At 35.6% G+C, this 19,385-nt stretch overlaps 1 protein-coding gene across 1 annotated transcript in view; it reads right to left on the bottom strand.

Moving 5' to 3' along the window:
• The window catches only part of LOC107297598 (glutamyl aminopeptidase), a 39,584-nt gene extending 22,472 nt beyond the window's left edge, over positions 1-17,112 (bottom strand). The window contains exons 1-5 of the mRNA XM_015826959.1: positions 16,326-17,112; positions 11,384-11,525; positions 8,177-8,308; positions 2,808-2,928; positions 460-614 (exon numbers count right to left, since the gene is read on the bottom strand). Coding sequence (XP_015682445.1) covers positions 460-614; positions 2,808-2,928; positions 8,177-8,308; positions 11,384-11,525; positions 16,326-16,963 — 1,188 coding nt within the window. The 5' untranslated portion in view covers positions 16,964-17,112. The remainder of the gene's footprint in view (positions 1-459; positions 615-2,807; positions 2,929-8,176; positions 8,309-11,383; positions 11,526-16,325) is intronic.
• Between the last annotated feature and the right edge of the window lie 2,273 nt (positions 17,113-19,385).

Raw genomic sequence — 19,385 nt, 5'->3', positions numbered from 1 at the left:
GCTAAGATGAGATGTTGAAAATCAGTGTAATTTTTTTCACACATTTTTATTTTACCTTCCTTTGTTAAAAGAAGGGGCAAGAGAAAAGAATCCTTATAAATAGCACAACTCTTACAATTTAGCATGATTTATATATGCTGAATAACACAGAGACTGAAGAATAGCTACAGCTTTATGCTGTAGCAACTGCCAACAATAAAGCCCCATTTAAAAATAAAATATTGATAAAGATGAGATAAAATCTGTTTATGAAATATATCCAAAACATCAAATTAACCTAATTATTTTATCATTCAGAAGGAAACAGATAAAATCCTGTCAAAAATATTTATAGGATAAGCACATTATAATTTCCTTGAATATAATAATGTACTTTAGTTTCTTCCCGGATGTGCTTTGCATAATGAGATGGGTGGCATGGAAATTTAATTAATAAACAAACAAACAAACAAACTGTACCTGATGAACAAGTTCATGGGCAACCACAGCTGCCACTCTTTGCTTGTTTGAAGCAGCAGATTCTCGTGAATCATAAAGGAGATTAGTTTCTCTATAAGTGATCAGTCCCCAATTCTCCATGGCCCCAGTGCCAAAATCCGGAATTGCTATTTTGTCTAAATGAAACAAGAGAGATGTTTACTTAGGTGTTCAAAATCTCATTTCCCTCCAGTCACCACACCACTGGCTCTCAGCAATCTGATAACACCTGCCTGTATGCTTCCAACACAAAAACTCAGTGCCAGGTATGATAGGATAATACTTATGAATCAATTCTATTCTCTTCCAGTTTACTTTTCCACCAAGCAACTAGATACCACCCTCCATAACATTCAAGAAAGCCTACAGATTTAAGGGTGAGAACATAACTGAAAGCTTGCAACTAATGTATGAAATATGGTGCCCGTCCACTAATGTGTCCATCAATCTATTCATCTTCTCAATCACTGAATGAGATTTAAGTAGAATGTGTTCAACAAGAACAGAGAGCATGAGAGGCAATAAAGGAAGATAATAATGATATAATTATAACAATTTATATGTTATAATGAAGATAAGGACAATGATAAGGATCAGTATAAAATTAATCCATTTTACTGTCTGAATCATTAGGGTAATTTCCCAGTTGCCATTACAAATCTTCATTCATAGCTTTCCCTAATATACAACAACTTTTATATATAATTTTCTCTAAATCTGCAAAACATAAAAAAAATTATTTAAATGATGTCATTTTAAAATGTAAATGATCATTTAAATAGCTCGTTCAAGCTATTTAAAGCTAAGCTATTGCTTTTTAGATACAAGTTTTAGAAACATATATTCTTTTTCAGATGTGAATCACAAAAAAGAGAGATTTGTCTGCATGGATTTTTTTTTTTTAACCAAGCGAAGTGAGAAATAGCAGGGCTGTTTGTTATAGCTATCCATACCAAAATCTCAGAAATCTGCTTTCACAGAAATCCAGAAATATATATGAAAGGACAAGACTGATAATGAACATAACCCCTAATGTTATTAATTCATTCAGGCAATATGTGTTTAGCACTGTACCTAAGCTGAGTACCCTCAACTAAACTGAAGCTTACATGTCACATGAGCAAATATTACGTAGAACAAGTAATGGGACCTCTTACATCTTTAATGAAAATGAATCATTCCATGGTATTATTGTAAATTTCATATTTAAAGGGATGAAAACCACTGATAAGTAAATTGTTTAATCATATTAGTTAATTATACAAAAAGAGAGATGCAAAATGTACATTATCTATAGAGAAACAGTGTTTTACAATCAAATTCACAGCTTTGAATGTAGTATTATATGTTGCAGGATCCAATCTGGGTTGGTCACCGGGACCAGAAAGGTTTAGTCTTCTGAACTTTCGGACTCGTGCTGAAGCCCATCCACAGGGAACTTCCCTCTTCCGGTAGAGACTAAACCTCTGGTCCCATGACTGTCTTAGACTGGATCCTGCAAAATTTCTTGGGATGTACATTTTGCCTTCATTTGTGAGTACTATATGTGGTAAGCAGGCAATCTGTCCACCTTTCACCACACACAGTAATAATTTTCACTGCTTCAGCCAGACTAATTTTTATAGATTCTTCCCATGATTAGGTTGAAAAGTGATCTGATAACGGGACAGAAATATTTATTGATAAATTAATGAACTAAATCCACATATAATGAACCATATCTGGTTCTATTCATCATGACATGTAAGAGCATGTCTTTATAGCAGACAATCAGTATTAGTTGAAATGAAAGAGATGGACCTCTACAATCTTTGCAGGGCATACAATATTGCTACCTGCTCCAGCTTAGAAGTCAATCTACTTCTCAGATTGTCAAGCTTAAAGTAAGAATTTTGGATCCAAAAAGCTTGAAACCCCCATTTCTTCTTTATTGTTATCCAGCATGGGTTTCTCAACAGGTAGCTGATATAAATGTCTAGTTCCATTATATTTATATCTATCACAATTAATTCAGCACTTGTTAACACTTATTTCATTGTCAAAATAACCATTTTATTTATTGAAAGTACTTCTAAAGTGTGCTTTATTGAATGGTCACAAAATTATAAATAAAAATATCTACATAAATGCGTAAAATGTGTTTAAAAGCTTATAAATTCTTGCTTAAAGAAGATTCTATCCAATTCAATTGAGATATGATAAGCTTTCTCAATTAGTTGTTGGCACTGCAATTTTAAATTATTTTCCAAAGCATGGCAATGTCATACAATAAGTGTGAACCACACCCAGAAACATTTAACATTCATTTAAAAAGAAGAATAGAAATTTACCCAGTTTTGGAAGAGAATAGCTCATGTTGAAATAGTTTTCAAAGTAATCAAATACAACCTTGGTTACATTTGCTGCATAGATGGCTGTGTTTATCTGCTGTGGTTGGGCATAAACGCGTAGCTGTAAAACAATGTAGAAGATATTATCAGAAAGATTCCAGCTTGATATTACATTTGTTCAGGTTATTTCTTATAATTTGGACTTTCATAAAAATTATCTTTGTGGATTATTTATTAACTTATGTTCTCAACATTTTGCATTTAGTACAAGCATAAAATATATCAAGATATCCCTAGATCATATAAAGTTCTATGCAAAGTTCAAAATGTTTTGGATACTGTGAGAGTTCTTTTCATGCCTTCAGATACAGCATAATTTTTTTCCTGTTAATATAACTTTCATTAAAGGAAAAAAAGCCAATATTTGGTAAGATACAATATCAAAGCGCTAGAGTAATTTACTAGAACAAGATCCTTTAAAATACAACTTGGGGCCTTATTTGGATTCAGAATTGTGGATCTGAACTGAACTGAAAACATAGTCTCAGATAGCAAATGTTTGCTCATTATAGTCTTGAGTAAAGAATCAAGGGAGTGAAAAGGATTGTGGGGATCATCTTAACTGCTTCATTCTATATGTAAGTCTTTATTTTAATACTGAAAGAGCTTCCAAAGTAAGGTCACATATTAGGAAGTTTATCCTATTATTTCATTGAAATCTGATTCGTTTCTAGCCAATTTTTCATCTGCCACATGAAAAGCAAAAAGAGTATGGAAGAACTAGGTATGTCTAATCTAGTGAAGAGAAGGACTACGGATGACATGATATACAATATTCAAGGGGCTGTCACAGAGAAGAGGGGGTCGACCTATTCTCCATACCATCTAAGGGCAGGACAAGAAATAACAGATGGAAGATTATTAAAGAGAAATCCAACCTGGTATTAAGGAGAAATTTCCAAATAGTGAGAACAATTGCCTCCAGAAGTTGTGGGTGCTTCTTTTTAAGAAGAGATAGGACAGCGATTTGTTTGGAATGGCATAGGGTTTTCTGCTCAAGCAGGGAACGTACTAGAAGACCAAGTTCTCTTCCAACTCTCTTATTCTATCATTTCTATGACCAGCATGCATCACTTGTACACATATCTATTAGGAGATCCCAAACTTTTAAGCAATAGATGAAGTCACATGGAATCAAATTTGATTTGAAAGGGAAGTTACTGTTCATCTTTTCATCCAAATGGCAACCATCACAGCCTTGACAAATAACTTGTAATTGCCATCTACTAGAAATAGCAAAAGGTATGCTACCAATTCATACTAACTTGTGATGGCTTGTAATATATAGTAAATAAAACCAAAAGTAAATAAAATCCAATTTAAAAATATCCTATTATGTATGTATGAATATTAATATTGCCCTATTAAGTTTATTATCTATCCTATTATCATCTTTCCTATTACTTTCTCTTTTGTTATCTTATGATTTATCACTTTGTTGTTTGTATCTTATCATTTATGATTGTATCTTATGATTTATGATTATCACTTTGTTGTTTATATGTACACTGAGAGCTTATTGCACTGGAGACAAATTTCTTGTGTGTCCAATCACACTTGGCCAATAAAGAATATTCTATATTGTATTCTAAAAAAACAATCAACAATATTAGTTGGATAATAAAATATTAGCAACAATAACCTTATTATTGTAACTAAGCTTAATCTACATGGAAGCAAACAATAACTTGAAGATCCCATCAAAGAATTCCATTGTAGCTCTCTTTTGGAAGGCTGCAGGTGTTATCAGGGAGAAACTTTGTTTCTCAAGTGGGGGGGGGGTGTCATGAAAATATCTGGACCTCAGAATTTTTTAGGCTAAAATGAGGGTTTGGTTCTCCTTTGGAAAAGTTGCAAAGCATTCAAAATAAACATCCCTTTGAGTAGAGCGCAGTTGCTCCCAGGAGCACATCTCTGTATAGTTTTTGCCTTCTTCTAAGACAGTGATGGCGAACCTTTTAGAGACCGAGTGCCCAAACTGCAACCCAAAACCCACTTATTTATCGCGAAGTGCCAGGGCTGCATCAGCATTGTGGTGCCCTCAGGGGGGGTGTGGGGGTGTGGCCCATTGGGTGGGCATGGCTGCAGTGGTCACGGCAGACTGGGTGAGCGTGGCCGGGACCAGGGTGGCAGGGGCCAGTCCCTCGCCATCTCCGGGGCATCCCCGGGGGGCCATCGTGGCTTGCTCGCTCACTTCCTGCCCTGTCGCTTCCAAATGCCATGCGCTCGCTACTCTGGCGAACTCTGCTGGGGCAACGGTGCATGTGCCCACAGAGAGGGCTCTGAGTGTCGCCTCTGGCACGTGTGCCATAGGTTTGCCACCATTGTTCTAAGATATTTCTCAATTTTTCAATCTCGCCTATACTTTCTTATTGCTTTCTCCATCCAAATAATAAGCAGGGCAGAGTCTGCTTAGTGGAAGTGGGGGATGGGGGTGGGTAGGGGGTGTTGATTAGTCAAACTTGGCTAAATGCTGCCATCTACTATGTCAGATCACCATACATATCTAGTAGGCTGTAGTATGCTTGGTGGTTCCCAGAAGGCAGTGGCTTCTTTTCAAGGCTGGTAGATGGCTATTAGGACATTCTCCACAATGTGTTATATTTAGTTGAAGTTTTATTTGACATTATTGTGAAGCAATGTAACAATACATTATTTCATTCAGATCCTTAGATTTAAAAAAATAGCTTCAAGTATCTTCTCAAAATGTAGCATAATTACATAATTAGAAGAAAGGCAAGCTTCAAAACTACAAAATCTTTACTAAAGCTTTAGAACATGATGTAAGAGAACTTTGTGAAATAGGACAATTTAGCAGAAAACGATATGATCTCTTTTTGCAGAAAAAAACAGGCATGGGAAAATTACTTAGGATATGACTTTTGGTAAAACTATTGTTTGCTTTTCATTTTGCAAAGCAAAATGTCCTTGAGAAATATTGCAAAAACAACCAACATAGAACTTACTGGAATTCCACTAGATGAAATTCTTTCTTCATATTTAAACTGGTGCACAGCCCAGGCCACCAAGTAAGTACTCATTGGGACAGATTTCTTGAATATTGTCTTTGTCCATTTGTTATCTAATGAAATTGTTTTCTGGAGAATAAAAGAGTGGAAAAAATAAATTACAAATGAAGCATTTCTGTAAAGTAAATAACTGTCTGTTAGGATTCATTTATTTACAGAATGAAATAAAAAAACTCAATATTTTTCATTGTTAATGTTCTTGTACTGTACATCTAATTTAATTTTCTGTATCTCTTTGTTGTCATCTTGTTGTCCTCTAGATTTCTGCATCCCATTTATGGTGAGCCTTACCAAAATTATCTTTTTTGTTGTTAGAATATTGCTGAGCAGAATTTTCCTACATGATTGCTCTTACTATCTTGCAAGAATTTTTCTCTTCTGAATATAATTTTTATTAAGAAATTTAATTGCCATAGTTAAAATTAATGCAAACTAAACTTAGAGAAAAAGAAAGAGAATGGAAAGCAAGAATAAAAAGTGCGCAAAAAAGAAAAAGAAAGAAAAAATATAAAGAAATGACTTGCAACCTTCATCACAAGTATAAACAAATTAATAACTCTTCACCCACTATAAAGTTAAACAGATATATCTTTATCACATATCTCATTCCTTATCTATAAGCAATCCATAAAACATAAAGTTTTCAATCATAGAGTCAGTAAAAAGGCCATAAATCAGACATGTCAAACTCGCGACGTCATGTGACGTCGCGCAACATATCGGGACTGTTTTGCCATTGCCAGCAATGGGGTGGGCGCGGCTTCCGCATGATGCGTCTGGCCCGCGGGCCGGCAGTTTGATATCCCTGCCATAAATGATTCCCAGGACCATAAGGAAGAAAGAAAGAAAGAAAGAAAGAAAGAAAGAAAGAAAGAAAGAAAGAAAGAAAGAAAGAANTTGTATTCTAAAAAAACAATCAACAATATTAGTTGGATAATAAAATATTAGCAACAATAACCTTATTATTGTAACTAAGCTTAATCTACATGGAAGCAAACAATAACTTGAAGATCCCATCAAAGAATTCCATTGTAGCTCTCTTTTGGAAGGCTGCAGGTGTTATCAGGGAGAAACTTTGTTTCTCAAGTGGGGGGGGTGTCATGAAAATATCTGGACCTCAGAATTTTTTAGGCTAAAATGAGGGTTTGGTTCTCCTTTGGAAAAGTTGCAAAGCATTCAAAATAAACATCCCTTTGAGTAGAGCGCAGTTGCTCCCAGGAGCACATCTCTGTATAGTTTTTGCCTTCTTCTAAGACAGTGATGGCGAACCTTTTAGAGACCGAGTGCCCAAACTGCAACCCAAAACCCACTTATTTATCGCGAAGTGCCAGGGCTGCATCAGCATTGTGGTGCCCTCAGGGGGTGTGTGGGGGTGTGGCCCATTGGGTGGGCATGGCTGCAGTGGTCATGGCAGACTGGGTGAGCGTGGCCGGGACCAGGGTGGCAGGGGCCAGTCCCTCGCCATCTCCGGGGCATCCCCGGGGGGCCATCGTGGCTTGCTCGCTCACTTTCTGCCTTGTCGCTTCCAAATGCCATGCGCTCGCTACTCTGGCGAACTCTGCTGGGGCAACGGTGCATGTGCCCACAGAGAGGGCTCTGAGTGTCGCCTCTGGCACGTGTGCCATAGGTTTGCCACCATTGTTCTAAGATATTTCTCAATTTTTCAATCTCGCCTATACTTTCTTATTGCTTTCTCCATCCAAATAATAAGCAGGGCAGAGTCTGCTTAGTGGAAGTGGGGGATGGGGGTGGGTAGGGGGTGTTGATTAGTCAAACTTGGCTAAATGCTGCCATCTACTGTGTCAGATCACCATACATATCTAGTAGGCTGTAGTATGCTTGGTGGTTCCCAGAAGGGAGTGGCTTCTTTTCAAGGCTGGTAGATGGCTATTAGGACATTCTCCACAATGTGTTATATTTAGTTGAAGTTTTATTTGACATTATTGTGAAGCAATGTAACAATACATTATTTCATTCAGATCCTTAGATTTAAAAAAATAGCTTCAAGTATCTTCTCAAAATGTAGCATAATTACATAATTAGAAGAAAGGCAAGCTTCAAAACTACAAAATCTTTACTAAAGCTTTACAACATGATGTAAGAGAACTTTGTGAAATAGGACAATTTAGCAGAAAACGATATTATCTCTTTTTGCAGAAAAAAACAGGCATGGGAAAATTACTTAGGATATGACTTTTGGTAAAACTATTGTTTGCTTTTCATTTTGCAAAGCAAAATGTCCTTGAGAAATATTGCAAAAACAACCAACATAGAACTTACTGGAATTCCACTAGATGAAATTCTTTCTTCATATTTAAACTGGTGCACAGCCCAGGCCACCAAGTAAGTACTCATTGGGACAGATTTCTTGAATATTGTCTTTGTCCATTTGTTATCTAATGAAATTGTTTTCTGGAGAATAAAAGAGTGGAAAAAATAAATTACAAATGAAGCATTTCTGTAAAGTAAATAACTGTCTGTTAGGATTCATTACAGAATGAAATAAAAAAAACTCAATATTTTTCATTGTTAATGTTCTTGTACTGTACATCTAATTCAATTTTCTGTATCTCTTTGTTGTCATCTTGTTGTCCTCTAGATTTCTGCATCCCATTTATGGTGAGCCTTACCAAAATTATCTTTTTTGTTGTTAAAATATTGCTGAGCAGAATTTTCCTACATGATTGCTCTTACTATCTTGCAAGAATTTTTCTCTTCTGAATATAATTTTTATTAAGAAATTTAATTGCCATAGTTAAAACTAATGCAAACTAAACTTAGAGAAAAAGAAAGAGAATGGAAAGCAAGAATAAAAAGTGCGCAAAAAAGAAAAAGAAAGAAAAAATATAAAGAAATCACTTGCAACCTTCATCACAAGTATAAACAAATTAATAACTCTTCACCCAGTATAAAGTTAAACAGATATATCTTTATCACATATCTCATTCCTTATCTATAAGCAATCCATAAAACATAAAGTTTTCAATCATAGAGTCAGTAAAAAGGCCATAAATCAGACTTGTCAAACTCGCGACATCATGTGACGTCGCGCAACATATCGGGACTGTTTTGCCATTGCCAGCAATGGGGTGGGCGCGGCTTCCGCATGATGCGTCTGGCCCGCGGGCCGGCAGTTTGATATCCCTGCCATAAATGATTCCCAGGACCATAAGGAAGAAAGAAAGAAAGAAAGAAAGAAAGAAAGAAAGAAAGAAAGAAAGAAAGAAAGAAAGAAAGAAAGAAAAGGAAGGAAGGAAGGAAGGAAGGAAGTCTTATTTTAACCTTGATCAATAAACCAACTGTATATTCCTTCCTTTACTACTAACCAGTAATTTACTTCAACAGATTGAAATTTTAATTCAATCAAATATTGTTGTAGAATTTTACTTGTCTTTATTCTGTCACATGGACTTCATCAAGGCTTTAACAAGCCTCTTTTGTAGATCCAGTAAAAACTTCAGCCAGTTTCTGTTGTATATCCAGTAAAGTACCCTTTCCAAAGGATTCTCTTGGCCTCTCCTTTGTATTTCAATATTCTATACTTTCTCTGTCTTGTCAGATAAAATGTATTCCACTTCTCTCAATTCTTCATTACATCTTTTAGGCATAGTCTATCCACAAAAGTATACTGTGTCGATATTGTAATTACTAATTTCTGTTTGGATTCTTCAAAGACCTCAGTAAATATTTCCAAGTTATAACATTTTGTGTCATATTATAAGATCCAGCATCAATTAATATCAAGAACAGGCTTGTCCTTTTTTTTATCCTGCTTAAATCTTTAGTCCCCTCTACTATCTAGTTTCTAAAGTCATCGCTTATCTTTTGTTATGACTTGCAACATCCAGGATAGCCAAAACAAATGTGTTTCCCACAGAAGGTTGTTTATTTTTTAAAGTTAATTCTAAAATCTTATATTAAAAATGGATATTCCAAATTATCCGGATCCTTAATCCTTTTATAACTTTTCTTAGATCAAAACCTTACTTAGCTTTTTGTTGTTTATTTCAAAATTTTAATTTAAGCGTAAATCTTTATAAGCTTTATATCTTATCTTTCTTTTGTTTAGAATTGCAGATAACGTCACCCGAATGAAGACTTTTCAAATTTGTCATTTCAAAGATCTTTAATAGTCTGAAGATGGTTAATAGGCAATTTCCAAAAGTTATTAGTTAGTGTCCAGCTTGCCAGAAATTGAATCAAGTCTTCCAAGTAATGTCATTTCATTATTTTAAAAATAAAAGTTCTATATGCAAACCATAACTTTTTTGTTTCTAGAAATAGGTTATGGAGCGCAACCACAATTACTTAAGCATGCCTGCTGATAAGCAAATTCTACTAAGCTCAAATGCCCTTAGTCATTCAAGGCATTAAAGTAAACACCTCTTTTGATGATATTGAATAGGTGTTTTTGTGTGCAAGAAAGAGGAAGAAATATTCCTCCCTATTCATAGAAGATTATACCAGAAATACCCATTGGTACCTATTGAGAAGAGGAAATCTGGAAGCTATACAGCAAGAGTGAATTGGCCACAATGCAACACACAATCTGTACGCATAAGTATATAACTGAAATAATACAACTGAAATAAATAAACTACATATAGTCACTCACAGTTATGCCTTGGATCCTACCTTTTTACACTGTGGCATTTCCAGAGATTGCGTTATTCAGAAGAAATTGTGCCTTAGTACTAATATGAAAAAGATATTGTGTCATTCTTATTCTATTCTTTCTAACACATTAGAATGTTGGAAGGAAACAACACACAGTGTGACAATTCTTTGAAAACTGTACACAGAGGGGTTGAAATTGGCTGTGGGAAAAGCCAAGAAAGGAAATATCAAGTTTGAAAGTAGCCATTGGATCCCAAATGCCTAGGGCAGCATTTCTTCGCATGAGCACCCTTAAGATGCATGGACTTCAACTCCTAGAATTTTCCAGCCAGCCAAAGCTAGTTAGGGAATTCTGGGAGTTGAAGTCCATACATCTTAAAGGTGGCCAGCTTAAGAAACATTGGGTTAGGGAATCCGAAGGAGAAAAAAATGTTTTGGAAAGATTTCCTCCAAAATGCCTCTGGGAAAGGCAATTGGACAGTGATTCAGAATGCTGCCAATCTCTTCCCCTCTAAAATATCCAAGTCTCACGAAGCAGAGTGAAAATGTGTAACCCACCTTCTACCTCTTATTGTATATGTATATACATAAGCACAGAAATGCAACAGAAGGAAAGCATAAGTGCACTCACAGAGACACAACACTTTTGATTAGAGCCCCACATGTACCCACACCCACACGCAGACAGCATGTATGCACAAATTGTAGTCTGATTAGTTCCCTGGGAAAAGTGTTTACATATACATAAATGAATCAGATTGGGAAAGAGTATACTAACATATTGATCCAAGTTGCAGTATATGTTAACAGTTAGATAGACAGACAGACAGACAGACATTTAAAAAAACAAGAAACAGTCTGAATACATACCTCCACTGGCATGTTTGATATGGCTTCATAGTCATGTTCATGAGTAATAGATATCGTATATGTTGCTTTTTTGTTAGGTTCATCAAAGCAAGGAAATGATTTTCGTGCATCAGTTGGCTCATGATCAGTTGCTGCTATGTATCTTTGGAAAAGAATGAAAGTTATTGCATTAAATCATTACTCATGGATATTTGGAATAATTTCTTAGAAGAATAAGGACTTATTTCATTACTTAATTATGTCATTTGAATAAAAAAGGATATCAGATACTTATGTCACAGGTCCAAATTAGACAAAGAGTGAATTCTATAAAAGTAATATTACTAATTTACAATACATATTGATCACAATAGGTAGAGAATGAATGGATGGATGGAGAGACAGATCGATCAACACATATAACAAATAAGATTGCAATCAAAAACCAGGTGATAAGGTCTTTCAAGTGCTTTAAGTGTATACACTCTGAGTATCCTTGTATATCTTTGTCCATTGCTCAAGAAATATAATCTAACGGCATTCTTGACTAACCTGGAATATTGAGTTGCAGAAGTTCATCCAGAAACCTACTGAAACAAGTTGGTGTGATGATGTTTCTTATATTAATTTATATGTAGAGAATTTAAGTGACCAAGGTAAACTGTTACTAAAACTGTTTCCAAAATTAATATTAAACATTTTAACGTAAAGTTGAATTATGCTTTCTTAACAGCATTGTGTACAGAATGCCAATTGTAGCAACTGATTGATAAAAACATACAACCACATGTGTCTTTTAAATTAATTCAAAGTGTTGGTAATTTTTCAGCCACATATTTGCAAATACTGTCAACTGTATAAAAGTAAGAGAGGTCCAAACAAATGTAAAAAAAATAATAAAGAAGAAAAAAATCATAGACTATAATTTCTCTGAAGCTTTATAAGTTTTCATTAAGAATCAATTTGTCAGGATTCTTGGCTTGAGCTCTTTAAATTCTTATCAGTTTAAACTTGGACTTAAAACTTTGATTAGAATATGTAGCTAGGATTTTCATCATTTACTGATAAAATACAATAATGTATTTGGAAATTCAGGCACCAACATGAACTATAGCTACATAGCTATAATCCCAACAATGGTGACCTGTTAGAAAGTGAATTAGAAATTATATTTGGAGTAGATAACCATAGTACAGACAGATCAAATAAAAATGCTGTGTCATTTCCCAGGTCAAAGTAATACTGTAGACATTGGAAAGATCTTAACTAAAGTACAATTTGCTTTTGAAAAATGCTGATTGTGTTCAAACTTATCTTTTTCTCATTCTTATTTTTTTTTAATTCAGCAGTTGTTCTCTTATATGAAATTTTTCATCATCCACAGCCTCTTTTACTTCATCATTCCAAAAAGCATTCTTTTTCATGCTTCCTATTAGCATAATTCCACATACTCTTGGGGCACTCTATGATATCATTATTTTCATTCTGCTTCAGATAACTTCCATGTCCTTGTTATTGATGTCTTTTAGCACAAGCCATCATGTGAATCATACTTTTCAAATAGATATTTTAAATATGGAAGAAATATATGTGGCTGTACATTCCTTTCAACTCCCAAATAGCTACATTTGACTAGCTAAGTAGTATCTCTTAGTTGGTTTGGGGAAACATCTAAAGTTCTAAACCATCTCTCCCAAATAATATTGTCCAGGCTTTCTCTACCCTACAACTCCTCGAATTCCCAGCAAGCAGATAATGAGAGCTGCAGCCTCAATACATTTGATGGGTGCTAAGCTAGAGAAGGCTGATGTAGACAAAATTAGAATTATGTTCCAAAGTACCCATTAGTACATACCAAAATGTGGTGAAAGCACGTTTTTACATTATTTAACTTTCAAGTATATGACAGCTTTGTTAGGGTAAAAGGATTCTTTACTGGTGGTGTTACTAAGTACATATCCCTTAATGGTTTTGAAAGGAAGACTAAGATCAACAAATGGATAACTTGCCTTTCAACCCCTTTTCATCTATTTAGCAGATTATCATAAAACAGATGTTCCGTCTTCTACTGACTCTTAATATAGTCCATTAATTATCACGTGCAGGAGAGACTTGGCCACACATACACTGAGTGTGAACAATGGGAGCAATCCTGCTTTTTTATTATTTTTAGTTAACATTCTGCATTAACAATTCTGTGCCCACAATCCTGACTCACAGCTTCTTTTATTCTAAAGTTCTTCTTGCAGTTATAGAGTTCAGAGTTTCTTTTGATTTTCAAATCTCTGTCCATTGCACAAAGTATAGACTGGTTTATGACTTGTACTGGAAGTTGAAAGAGTTCATGGATGGAACCAGATAATGCTAACTAACTGCCTTACAAATGTATAGGAATATTAAGAGTACAATTTAAGGCATTTCTACAGCATTTTGGAAGACAGAAGACAGTCCACAATAGAGTCTTTGTAGAGCTTGTGGCAGCACGTGACTTACACAATTTTCAGCCTGACCTATTCTTCTGAATACTTCATTAAAGTTCACTTTATTAAGAAAAAAAATCTAATTTCAAAGCCTCTACTATCATCTCAATACAAATATGGCCAAACAAGACAATACATATTGTGTATATCTCAATCAGTCCTTGGAAAAATATTTGTTTCTGATTGCTCTAGGCTTTAGATACAAAGAATGACTATGTCAATACCAACATTGCTTCATCAGTCCACACTGTTTCCTACTTACAATTCTGACTAAATGTGGGAATGAAGGATGAAACTCACTCAGACTACAACTGTCACTCTTCCAGGCAATATATCCAAATAGCACTGGGTGATGCGAGTTGTAGTCATACATCTGGAGACTATGAGATTGGGAAAGACTGGACTAATAAGTAACATACACTGTGATGAAATGAATTTCCAAATAAACAATAGCTTGTAAGACTTTTGGAAACAATGTTCTCTATGCTGTAAATTTCTACGGACAATGCAGCATGTTATGAAAACCTGCAAGATAGAATTATGTTCACTGCAGGGAACTTGCAACCACAGCATCCTTAACATATGGCTGTCCAGTTTTTGTTTAAACAGGTCCTCCCTGGAGTGCTCTGTTCCATAATCTAACAGCTCTTGCTTGAAGTTTCCCTAATGTTGCAATTTCCAGTCATTAATTCTAGTTCAGCTCTCTGGAGCAGTAGAAAGCAAGTCTCTTTCAAAATCTGAGTATTTCTCAAAGCCTTAGTGACTTGAGCACAGACACAAAATCTAAAAAATTCAGAGAATAATATTCTCTTAAGCTACATACCTAGAACATGGAATTTGCCAACCAGGTAATAGTTGGGTTGAAAATTGGTTTAAATGGATTGTCTGTAGCCTTATTGTGCCCAAAAGAACTGCTACTGCAGCATTGGAAAGATAAACATATGGCCCCATACACTCAATGGACTGAAGACCTGATTGCACTTGCCACCTATGAACGGAGTGCCTATAAGACTTGTATAGACAAATATAATAAAACATGGGACTCATTTTTACAAAATACAGTAGGTTAAAAATATGATAGTTGTATAAATGTATTAAAATATATGTATACTTGAATGATATTTGTACTAGATAAGTACATGTATTCCTCAACTTACAACAGTTCATTTAGTGACCATTCAAAGTTACAACAGTACTGAAAAAAGTGACTTATGACCATTTTTCAGACTTACGACCATTGCAGCATTTCTATAGTCACATGATTAAAATTCAGATGCTTATCAACTGACTCATATTTATGGTGGTTGCAGTGTCCCAGGGTCATGTGATGACCTTTTGTTACCTTCAGACAAGCAAAGTCAACAGGGAAGCCAGATTCAATTAACAACCGTATTACTAACTGCAGTGATTCACTTAACAACTGTGTAAAATGGGACAAAACTCACTTAACAACTGTTTCATTTAGCAACAGAAATTTTGGACTCAATTGTTGTAACTTGAAGACTTTATAGAATCTTTATAGAATCATAACTGTTTGCTGTTATGATATTCATATTATGTTTTTTCCTTTTTCTTGTTGCATTGTTTACTTTTTTTTAGAAAGCACTTTTATGTATTTTTTTCCTCTGTCACAATATATATATATTTCTATCATAAATGTCGTTGTATGTTGTTCCTTTTCTTTTTCTTTTTGTTATTATTTTAAAACCAATAAAAAAGGATTTCCGTATATGGACTGAGATGTTGAGATTTCTCACAGTCTGAGATCATGTGTCACAACCAATGGACACCCCTACTCCCAAAGTCCTGTTTCAAAAACAGCTGCACTTTGAAGTTGTGATTAGGAGGATGAGAAGCAACAACCAGATTCCTATCTAGCCTTCCACTAGATAACATTCCACTGATAACAGTTCTACATATCTAACAGTAGACAACTCTTAATCTGGATGCTGCCATGTTACTACCAAACCATTATACATCAAGATACTTTATAGGCAACAAAGGGAAGAAATTGTGCATTAAAAGAGAAAAAAATGCAAGGCTTCCTGGATGTATTTTCTACAAAAACAAGGCCATCATTGTATAAATAATGAATTTCACTTCTAATATAATAATTTAAATTAAACTACCAGACATATGTTTCCTATCTTGGAACATTCTGCCTAACAATATAAAAGTAAGATTAAGAATAAGATAAAGAACTTTACAGAACAAAAGCATAAGAGATATGTGCTTATTTTGTTGCCTTTGTAAATATGTGGTAAATTCATAAGCAAAAATAAACCATATTCCCAGACCACCATCTCCGTGTTGTAGCTATCATTATCCCATTATCATGTTCCTTAATATTCATTATATATATACACATATATGAAAGACCACAGTTTTGTGGTGAGGAAAGAGAAGGTATAAGATGGAGAGAGAAAGAGAGAATAGCCTTGTGCAAAAATAATAGTGCAAAAAATGTTAAAAGAGAGATTTACTTGGTCTTTCCATTCTCTCCATAAGTTGTACTATAAAATCCAACCAGGGAACCATTCAAATAGCCTTTGAACTTCATACTCAGGGAATAGTTGCCAGGACGTAGGTCTTCTTCTGCCTCTATCACCACATATTCTTGTGGTTCATATCCAAAGCAACGCTTTATCTCAATGACCTGGCCTGAGGATATCCTGAGCTGAGGCATTTCCGTGATCTTTGTTTCTCTCAGGTGAAGCCACAAATGCCTGGTTGTCTGTTCTTCCAACCTGATGGAGATATTTACCATTCCGGTGTACACCTCGGCTTCCATCTCAGGAGTCAAGTCTAAGTCGTAATGAACAGGGTGAACATAGTTGGGCAGCCTGAAATTTGTCCAGGCTCCATTTTCATCATTTTTGGCACTGCAAAACGCACTGCTCCCTGAAGAATTTGTGACATCTAGAGTACTGGATGTAGGTGGTTTTGTTGACACTTGCCCATTGTCTTCTGGAGGATTGCAGGCCTCAGGTTTTAATCCTAAACCTAATCCGAGTCCCAAAATTAAGCCCACCGCAATTACCACTCCACAAATGATGGCCACGTGCTTGCCTTTCATGCAATGCATTTTGGATGACTTATCTTCAATATCCATTCCTTGCATCTCCCACTATGCTTACCAAACTTAAAACAGACACATTAAGCAATAGTGCGGTTGCTTGCTTGCTCTCTTCTCTCTTTTGGCTGAACGGACTCCGCTGTATTTAATAAGTTGTCTCTTCCTCTTTCCTTCTCATCTGCTTTTGCTTGCCTCTCTCCTCTCTCCCTCCCTTCAGTTCTCTGTCAGACAGTTAACAAAAAAAAAGTTTGATTTTTTCCAAAGGAAAATGATTGGTAAAGCAGGAATCAGTTCAGGAGAGAAGAAAGAGGAAACGCATGTAGAAGAACTTTGTAGCTGCTCCTATTTGCCTTATAAGCAGCACAACCCCACCCCCAACTCCTCCTGCTCTGGTCAGAGTTAAATATAAAACAGTGCTGTGTTAATCAGCAGTTGGATATGATCAAATGCCAAAGCTCCGTCAGCAGCTTTCTAAAAGACAGTTCACTGCCAGAGAGGTGTAGCTGATCAAAAATCTCAACCTTCGTCATTACCTTTACCTTTCTCATTTAGTTTCTTTTATGAGCAGGGGTCTCCTCGGACTTCCACCTCATGTATTTGGGTGTGTGTGTGTGGGGGGGGGAAGTGCACGTTCTTGATTTTGAAAAAAAAGTCCTTTCCAGTTCTTAAATCTTTCTATTTGGGTTTTCCAAGTCGATGAGCTTTACTTTCCGTTTTTCTACACTCTGTTATTCCAAGTGGTTAGAGAAAGAACATTAAGCTACAAATACAGCTTCTTTTCTTTTCTTCTTCTTTTTCTTTCTCTGTCTGTTTCAGACAGTAAATGTCGGCTCTTTTTTTTTTTTCCCCTACACACAGAAAGCCAAATGTAATCCCCAAGAATCCACTCTAATTTGCATACCGAGCAAACAGGCGGCAGTGGACATACACATCTGATTTAGCTATTTCTGGTTCACTGTGTTTGTTCAGAGAGATAATTGGGATACTTGGAGCAAAGATGATTTCTGTGGGCTAGTCTGCACGTTACAAATATCAGACCAAATGTATGAAAAATAAATTTGACATTCAAATGGTTCTTATCCTGTGTATGAATAGTTTTTGCAATCTTTGAAAACTATGCATTTCCAAGAACCTATTCCTGCATTCCAACAAATGTGCCAAGAATAACCTCAGGACTGGAGGGGGGGGGGCAGCTGGGTTGTACATTTAGGTTCATCCTTCTCATGTTGAGAGGCAGTTTCTGAACCAGAAAGCTTTGCAGGAACATGGATCTGGAGATTTGTTGCTAAATGAAATCACTTCAAAACTGTATACCACTGCTCATAAATAGTAATTTTGCAGAAATAGGTCACGTTTCATAGTACAGGTAGTGCTCTGCTTACAACAAAAACGAAGCCCAACATTTATGTTGCTAAGTGAGAAATTTGTTAAGTGAGTTTTGCCTCATTTTAGGACTTTTCTTGCCACATTTGTTAACGGAATCACTGCAGTTGTTAAATTAGTAACACGGTTGCCAAGTGTATCAGATTTCCCCATTGACTTTGTCAGAAGGTTGCAAAAGGTGATCACATGACCCCGGGACACAGCAACCATCATAAAGAGTCAGTTATCAAGCATCTGAATGTAAATCACATGACTATGGGGATGCTGTAATGGTGGTAGATGTGAAAAATGGTCATAAGTCATTGTTTTCAATGTCGTTGTAACTTTGAATGGCAACTAAATGAACTGTTGTAAGTCGAGGACTACCTGTACTATGTAGAGGTCAGCTATTGTTCTCTTATGGGTTCATTGACAAATAGTGCATAAACTTTTACACACAACAGTGTATGAAGGAAGTAGAATCCCATGGAAGCTTAGTGGTGAAGACACTTGGAAGGTTGAGAGTTCAATCCCAGATAGTGGCATTTTTTTCTCTCCTAGGACACAAAGAAAAAATATCTGCTGTGAATTTCACATGGCATCAGGAAGGGCACTTGGCCAGTAACTACTCAGCTCCATCCAGTTGCCCTGACTCTACTCTTAATAGGGACTACAGGATGGTAAAAGGGGAGTAGTGTATGTATGAATGAGTGAATGGGTTGACAGCAAGGTGTTTGAGAAAGTTGTGGATGTATGAGGAAGATTGGATCCTGAAAAACCAAAATGGAGAATAAAGAATAAAAGGTACTTAGTAAAGCTGTGTAGACATGGTAGAAAGAAGGGATAATGTTCAAGGACTGTTTAAGAAATAAAGTTAATTGGATTGGTATGAAGCAGTTTCAGTTCTGCTTCCTTTTCATTTTGTTATATCATACATTTAATTTCTTTGACTTATTTTTCTTTTTCTGCATTCCCCAAAACAATGCTTACTCTGAAAAGAATAGCATGGTGGGTATATCTAAATATGTCTGAACTTTGCTGTATAATATTGTCCTGAAAATCAATTTAAAGTCAGGTAAGCAAGAATGAGGTTACAGCTTATTAA

This window comes from Protobothrops mucrosquamatus, unplaced genomic scaffold (assembly GCF_001527695.2).
Source record: "Protobothrops mucrosquamatus isolate PMUCROS unplaced genomic scaffold, P.Mucros_1.0 scaffold3408, whole genome shotgun sequence".
Lineage (NCBI taxonomy): Eukaryota > Metazoa > Chordata > Lepidosauria > Squamata > Viperidae > Protobothrops > Protobothrops mucrosquamatus.
Note: the sequence above shows the minus strand (reverse complement) of the source record. Positions and strands in the feature narration are given on the sequence as shown.